Below are 8,271 nucleotides of genomic sequence, written 5' to 3'. Positions count from 1 at the left end.
AAAAAAAAAAAAAAAGAATGTATGTAAGATAAAATAATTCTTCTCATATTTAACAGGTAGATTATAACTGCTAATCCACTAACCATGTCTAATAAAACTAACCTGAGAATTGAGCAGTGGTTTAAGTGGCGCCCCTGTGAAAACAACTCACACACTCGCTCATTAACTTGAAGAAGCCTTGAGAAAGCATCTAGTGGCCTATTTTAAATGTGCTTTTGGCTTATTATTTTGAAGTTAAATGTCTCAAGCTATGTACAACAAAGCTACTTATTACTCAAAACAGAATATTATGTTCCTAAAGCAGAGTACTCTACTGTAAATGTAAAGTCAGCAACTAGTAAGGCAGTAGGACAGGGACAAGTGATGCTTCTGTACACAAAAGGCTTAGCAGCAGCAGAGCAATTAACAGGGTAAAGCCTGAGCAATGTCAAGGAATGATCTGAAGTACACGAGACAAGCTCAGTCAATCTCCAAATAAAGTATATTTCTATAAAAAGATCCTTCAACCGAGGAGCTGAACCACTGAAGATCAACTGAATGAGTTGTCTATTACAGAAGCTCCACCACTAACCAATACATGCAACCCAAATGCACTTTGTTCCCAATCAGGCCACAAGACTTAAAAAAAAACAAAAACAAAGTTTAATGAGGTGCTATTTTGTTTGGGCTCTGACAAAGTTTGCCTGAAGATCAGAGGGTGAAGCTAGCCACTAGTTAACCAAAGAGGTCTAAAGGTCTGTACAAACAGACAGGAAGCAATATGGCTGGGCGGAGAGAGGCATATAAAGAGAGAGGACACAGGAGCTCAGCCCTTTCTTGGCTGAGGAGAGGGTAAGAGTTGGCTGTGTCTTGCTCCTTTGTCTCTGACCTTTCAGCAAGCTTTATTTATTAGAACACAAACAAAATATCAACAGTTTAATCTTCACAGAAAAGATACTAGGAAATTAAACAAAACCATCATTTGTTAAACCAAATAAACAACATGGACATTTTGAGAAAACAAAATAATATAGGTTTAAATATAAGCAATAGTTAATATTTAAAAATCTGTATTTACCCATATGATTTTATTAGGACTACAATGTCACAGTGCACTGTCAAAAAACTGAGGAGGGGGGCAATGTTTAAATCTAAATAGAGACCTTCCTCCCAATAAATTAAATTCAACAACATGAAACATATAAAACCTCTATTTTCATTTTTAAAAATTAACTGAGGGCTGGATGCAGTATCACTTAGCATGAGAAAGGCACCCCACCACAAATCAACTCTCATCACACTTTTCTCTATTCAATGTCCATCTCTCTCTATGCTTTTAGTCCCCTCCACAGACTGACTTTTCTACAACAAATAGCTCAGTACTACCCTCATCCTCTAAATGACCTCCGGGCGAGACTGGGAAGCACTGGTGAATAACTTGTACAACTCACATCTGGATAGCTGGAGGCCCTGGGTTCAATCCCAATTCCGCAAAAAAAAAAAAAAACACACAATAATAATAATAATAATAATTTAGGTACTTCCTCTAACCAGATTATCAGTCAAGTTAGGCTCTCTACAATATGGCTCCAATCTGCCTTACAGTTTCCTTATTCAATTCTCATCTAAAGGAATTTCTCCAGTCAAATCATTTGATAAATCTCTGGAACACCTTGGGGCTTTTATAAATAACAAAGCCCCCCCCCTTAACACTTTAGAAAACAAAGCAAAATTTTGTTAACAAATTTAAAAGAATAAAATTAAGCAAGCAACACTTAGAACATTTTAGACAACTTCTAGTTGTTTTCTTAACTCAAACCCTAATTTATATAGAAGCACTGGACTGTAAAGACAGTAAAGACAGTGCCTCCAGCCGGGCGATGGTGGCGCAAGCCTTTAATCCCAGCACTCAGGAGGCAGAGGCAGGCGGATCTCTGTGAGTTCGAGACCAGCCTGGTCTACAGAGCTAGTTCCAGGACAGGCTCCAAAGCCACAGAGAAACCCTGTCTCAAAAAACCAAAAAAAACCAAACAAACAAAAAAAAGACAGTGCCTCCAAATCCCAAATCCCTTCAAGACATTTTTGCAGAACCAGTGCCTGATATTTATGTAATAAAATTCTCTTATAAAAACACAAATACATAAAAACCAAGACTTGGTTTACATTTTTAAAGGACAAAGAAAGTGTATCTCAAGTTGGTAAAATAAATCATATCTACTGGGACCACAGAATATCACACCAAAAAAATAACCTCTGACATATCAGATCATCACTGTACAATACTTAAGAACTCTTAAGTTGAGGATCTGTAGTCTCACGAGAATAGCAGGCATTTCAATAGCAAGTGCCCAGCAAATAGAGGAAAAAGATAAGACTCAAAAAGACTGTATTAGGAGGAAAAAGAAGAGAGGGAGACTCAGACTGAACAAAGAAAGCTAAATACAAGATTTGGGAAAGACATGAAGAAATTGTGATAATGAGAAGGTGCTGCTGAAGTATAGAGAAGGCTCTGCTGCCTCAAGTTGCATGTGTAAAAGTAAGGCACAGACTAGAAGCCTTCAAATAAGGAGTTGCCTGGTAACTATTTTAAGAAAGTCTTAGGAAAACCCCTGGATACTGGGATGAATTTAATTTAGAATTTAATCTTTCTCTTTTTCAAAAAATATTTTTATAATATTTTATTTCAATTGCACATTATTTCTAAGAGCTTTAGTTAGAATTTAAGCTCTAAACCTAAATTTACATTAACAACTGACTTTTAATACTCTCAAGTGGAGTACCAGCATTAATAGTAGACTTTAAAAAAAAATGCTTTACAAAAACACCAAAGAGGAGAAACACCCTGGATAAAAAATAAAAAGATGCTAGGTCAAAAGCTAGAAGTTGTCAGAATTGAGTTTTAATCCGGCTAACTCTGAAAGTAACACAAGAGAAAGCGGATGGGGCCTGAAATAGGCACCCTATTTTAAAGGTATGGGAGTAAAGAACTAGTGAAGTGTGGGGCAGGCAGCTAATAGAAATGTAAAAAGTCATTTCAAGGAGAGGAATGCTATAATTTCTCAAAGTCAAAATGAGCTAATGAAATGTTATTCAGGGCAGAAAACACAAAGTACTAATTAAGACTCTTATTTCACACTGGCTCTCCAAAACAAACCAGAACTGGTTAGGATAGCCTCGGAAAGAGAGGACTCAAGTCTGACAACATTTGCAAGTTTTTTTTAAAGGTTATCTGAAGCTTGTACAATATAAATTCCAATAATCTTTTCATGGTATAAGAAAGTTTATGTGAGACCAGAGTCTTCTCTTCATTGTCTTTCCTTTTTTGTCTGAGTTTGTATACAGATGCACACATGTGTTAGTGTGTATAAAGATGCCAGAGTTCAACGGTGCCTGTCTTCTTTAATCATGGTCTCATTTTTTGAGTCTCACTGACCCTGGAGCTGGCAGATTCAGCTAGGCTAACTGGCCAACAAACCTCAGTGATCACCGTGTCTCTCTCTGTCTCCTCAGCACTCAGCTTTACAAAGGTGTTGGGGATTGAACTCAGGTCCTGGGACTTGCCCAGCAAGCACTTAACTGACTGAACATCTCCACCAGCCCCACAGTCTTGTCTTATATCATTCCTTTGGCTCAATAAATAAAAATTACAAGATCTTAGGTCTGGTCCTTTTAACTTCAGAATGTTTTTATATGTTCCCGGGGGAAAAAAAAACTTTTTACTAACAAGTATATGTAAATAAAAACAAAGACAACAACAATGAAAAACCAAAACTTTAAGCTGTTGCTGTGAAGACTGGCTCTGTGGGTTTGACATTCTGTGTTTTCTCTAATTATTTATTTTCTCCTAATTCTAACCGACATACATTGCTATATTATCTATCGCCTTCCCTTCATTTTCTGATATACACAAAAAATTATCAGCAACACTAGGTATACATGTGCACATATATACATGTATACACAACATGAAGACACAGCAAGAGCCCCAGAATCAGAATATAAGTCAAAGATGAAGACATAAACAACACCGCAAAATATGAACAACAAAACAACTGATTCTTATTTGTAAGATAAAACAAACCATGGTTGGTCGCTACAACTCACCAGATGGCTCCTCTGGCTCACTTTCATTTTCTTCCTCAGGTGGAGCTTGAGGAGGTGGAGGGGGAAGCTTCTTTTCCTTCTCTGCTTTGGCATTTCTCTCTTCTTCTGAATAATACTCATCTTCTGAGAGGTTGGCCAAACTTTCATCCATCTCTCTGTATTCAACCTAAGTGGAAATTATACCAGAAAAAAAGCTAAATACAATGAGAATCAATCAGGGACTCTATTTGGAACCATTAATGGAAATTAATTGATTTCAAACTTCACAAGGATCAAGCGAACTTATAATAGTTATTAAAGAGGGCTGGAGAGATGGCTCAGAGGTTAAGAGCACTAGCTACACTTCCAAATTCCCAGCAACCACATGGTGGACCACAACCATCGATAATGAAATATGGTGCCCTCTTCTGGCCTGCAGGTACATATGCAGGCAGACCACTGTATACTTAATAAATAAATAAATCTTTTTAAAAAATAGTTATTAAAGACAAAAGCCAGGGGCTGGAGAGATGGCTCAGTGGTTAAGAGCACTGACTGTTCTTCCAGAGGACCCGGGTTCAATTGGCAGCTCACAACTGTCTGAAGATCTAGTTCCAGGGGATCTGACACCTTCATACCAATGCACATAAAATAAAGTTAAATAAAGACAAAAAGCCTCAAGAAAGAATATGTGTCAGTTCAGGTTTACACCAATCTGTAACTTACATCATTATACTGGTCACACATCTAACTCAAGCTCTCTTCCAAGTTTTTTTTTTAAATGTGCTCACATGCTAAAGTTTCAACTAAAATAGCCTTCAGCCCAAAATACAGTTAACTAGTGAGCCAGATATGGTGGCATATGCCTATACTTTGAGTACCCTGATGACTTTTAATTTCAAGGCTAACCAACCTGAGCTACACAGGCTGGTTATTCCATGGGCAGCCTAAATAAAGATGTCTTAGAATATCACACACTGTGATGTAGCTTAGGCATTAGTTTCTCTTCCAACTGTGTTTTTTCCTGCTTTTTGCTATTACTTGCCTCTTTAAATTGACAAATACTGAGAACAGATGGCCCAGCCTTGTAGTGATATAAATAAATAAAGTTTGCCTGAAGATCAGAGTGCAGAGCTAAGCCACTAAAGGCCAGGGAGTGGTGGCATTTAATCACAGGACTCAGGAGACAGAGGCAGAGGGATCTCTGTGAGTTCAATCAAGGCTACCCTGGGCTACAGGAAATTAAATCTGTTTAAAAGAGAGACAGAGGCCGGGCGGTGGTGGCACACGCCTTTAATCCCAGCACTTGGGAGGCAGAGGCAGGCGGATCTCTGTGAGTTCGAGACCAGCCTGGTCTACAGAGCTAGTTCCAGGACAGGCTCCAAAGCCACAGAGAAACCCTGTCTCGAAAAACCAAAAACAAAAAAAAAAAAGAGAGACAGAGCTCACACAAAGGTGATGGAGGAGGGTCATCTTTCTATCTGTTGCTTTCATTGGTTAATTAAAAAAAAACTGCTTGGCCTTTGATAGGACAGAAAATTAGGTAGGCAGAGTAAACAGAACAGAATGCTGGGAGAAAGAAGCTGAGTCAGTCAGTCAGTCGCCATGATTCTCCCACCCGACACAGCCGCAGGTTAAGATCTTCCCTGGTAAGCCACCTAGTGGGCTACACAGATTATTAGAAATGGGTTAGATCAATATGTAAAAGCTAGCCAATAAGAGGATAAAACTAATGGGCCAGGCAATGTTTAAAAAATTCAGTTTCTGTGTAATTATTTCGGGGCATAAGCTAGCTGGCGGCCAGGAGCCGGGAGGCAAGAACGCAGCCCACAGCTCCTTCCAACAGAAAAATAAGATATAAATATTGTAACTGTAATTCTTGCTTGATAACTTTTTTGTTATATGTAATCTTACTATGTTAAAGTTAAAACCTTTCTTTTTTGTTTAAACAGAAAAGGGGGAAATGATGTGGGAGTCTTCTGTTTTGTGTTGATTTCATTTGTTAAATAAAGAGACTGCCTTGGCCCTTTGATAGGACAGAAAATTAGGTAGGCAGAGAAAACAGAACAGAATGCTGAGAGAAAGAAGCCGAGTCAGGCAGTCGCCATGATTCTCCCACTCCAGACAGACGCAGGTTAAGATCTTTCCTGGTAAGCCACACCTCGTGGGGCTACACAGAATATTAGAAATGGGTTAGATCAATATGTAAGAGTTAACCAATAAGAAGCTAGAACTAATGGGACAAGTGGTACTTAAAAGAATAGTTTCCGTGTAATTATTTCGGGTATAAAGCTAACCATGCAGGCAGCTGGGTGCCGGGGATGCAGCCCCCGGAGCTCTTATTACAACACAAAGGTGATCCCAACACTTGGGATCCCACACCTTTAATCCCAGCACTAGGGAGGCAGAGACAGGAGGTAGAGGCTGGGCAGAGAGAGAAAAATATAAGGTAGGAGGAGACAGGAGTTCAACACAGTCTGAGGTTTAGTGGAAACAACTGAAGTCTAAGGTGCAGCTGAGGAGGTAATCTGAAGACAGGATTGCTCCTTCTGTCTGAGCATTGGTAGAGGTAAAAGGTCTCTCTAGTGGCTGGCTGCACTGCTTCTCTGATCTCTCAGCTTTCACCCCTAGTATCTAACTCTGAGTTTTTATTATTAAGAACAATTAGAAATCGTGCTACAAAGCCTAGTGTGTTAGATCTACTGTCATTGATCCTGCCATCTTCAGTAACACCTTTACAAAACTCCAACCTAATTTTTATTATATAAAAACATGCTATTTTAAAAGAGGCGCCCCCATACTAGACAAATCTCAAAGCAACAAAACACTGCTATATTGTATATATATATATATATATATATATATATATATATATATATATATATATATATATATATATATATATCACAAAACTCTTAAAGCAAAGCCTGTCTACACTAGCCTCAGCTTCCTTTTTAAAAAATCCTATGGGGTGTATATGTACAAGTGTATGTACTCCTGCACATTCTAAGGCCAAAGGAGAAAACTGGGTGTCCTGTTCTATTACTTTCTGCTTTATTCCCTTGAGACAGGGTCTCTCACTGAACCAACAGCTTGGCTAGCAGTCAATAAACCTCAGAGAGCCTCCTGTTCCGACTTCCCCCACAATGCTGGCCAGCAGGGCCACACTCAGCTTGCCTTTTACTCCTTAAACGGATATCCACCCACTGAAGCTATGGTTCACACTAGTTCTCAAGTCTGGCTGTGAATGCATAAAATTTCTCATCTCTTTGTTATTGCTACTTTTTTTGTACTTTTTTGCTGTGGGTGTTTTACATCCAAGTGTTTCTGTGCACCACATGCATACAGTGTCCACACAGACCAGAAAAGAGCATTGGATCCCATGGAACTGGAATTACAGATGATCGTAAGCCACCACGCAGGTTCTAGGAATCAAATCCAGGTCCTCTGGAAGAACAGTCAGTGCTCTTAACCACTGAGTCATCTCTTGCTTCTAATTGTCCCCAAAATAAACAGAAATCTCATATTTCTTTTGAAAGTTTAAGATCTGATCACAAGGCTGGGAAGATGGCTCCTGGGATAAAAGCACAAATAGTAAACAGAAATGAAGACCAGAGACCCCAGCACTCACATAAAAGATTGCCAGGAGTGGTGGCCCACATGTAATTCCAGTAATCAGGACATACAGCGCATCCTTGGAGTAATATAGACAGAGCCATATCACAAAAGTTTGGGGTTCCGTCAGAAACCCTGACTCAGTAAATAAAGTGGACAGAGATAAAGGGGAGACATTCTATATCAACCCCAGCCTCCTCATGCACACAAACATGAGCACACAAGCATGATACATATATGCACATAAAGAAAAAAAAGCTAATCCAGATGGAAAAACAGGAATTAAAAGTCCAAGAGAATTACAAAGACAATGGCTTAGTAAAAATCAGAAACAGGACAATCTTGGAGGTTCACAGTCATCTAGTCAAATCAGTGAGCTCCAGGCTCAAAGAAAGAGAAAGATCCTAGATTAAAAATAGTTCAGAGACAGCCTGGTCTACAAGAGCTAGTTCCAGGACAGGCTCCAAAACCACAGAGAAACCCTGTCTCGAAAAACCAAAAAAAAAAAAAAGGAAAAAAAAAGAAAACTAAAAAAGAAAAAGGAATTCAACCCAAGGCCTTGCAGACCCTAGGCAAGTGGTCTACCACTGAGCT

The 8,271-nt window shown here is 39.0% G+C and overlaps 1 protein-coding gene across 1 annotated transcript in view; it reads right to left on the bottom strand.

The window, feature by feature from the left end:
• The window catches only part of Kdm1a (lysine demethylase 1A), a gene marked incomplete at its 5' end in the record, with an annotated part of 56,635 nt that overhangs the window by 40,793 nt on the left and 7,571 nt on the right, over positions 1-8,271 (bottom strand). Inside the window, one exon of the mRNA XM_026782273.1 lies at positions 4,084-4,249. Within this exon, the coding sequence (XP_026638074.1) occupies positions 4,084-4,249 (166 nt within the window). The remainder of the gene's footprint in view (positions 1-4,083; positions 4,250-8,271) is intronic.

The sequence above is a fragment of the Microtus ochrogaster genome, chromosome 10 (assembly GCF_000317375.1).
Source record: "Microtus ochrogaster isolate Prairie Vole_2 chromosome 10, MicOch1.0, whole genome shotgun sequence".
Lineage (NCBI taxonomy): Eukaryota > Metazoa > Chordata > Mammalia > Rodentia > Cricetidae > Microtus > Microtus ochrogaster.
Note: the sequence above shows the minus strand (reverse complement) of the source record. Positions and strands in the feature narration are given on the sequence as shown.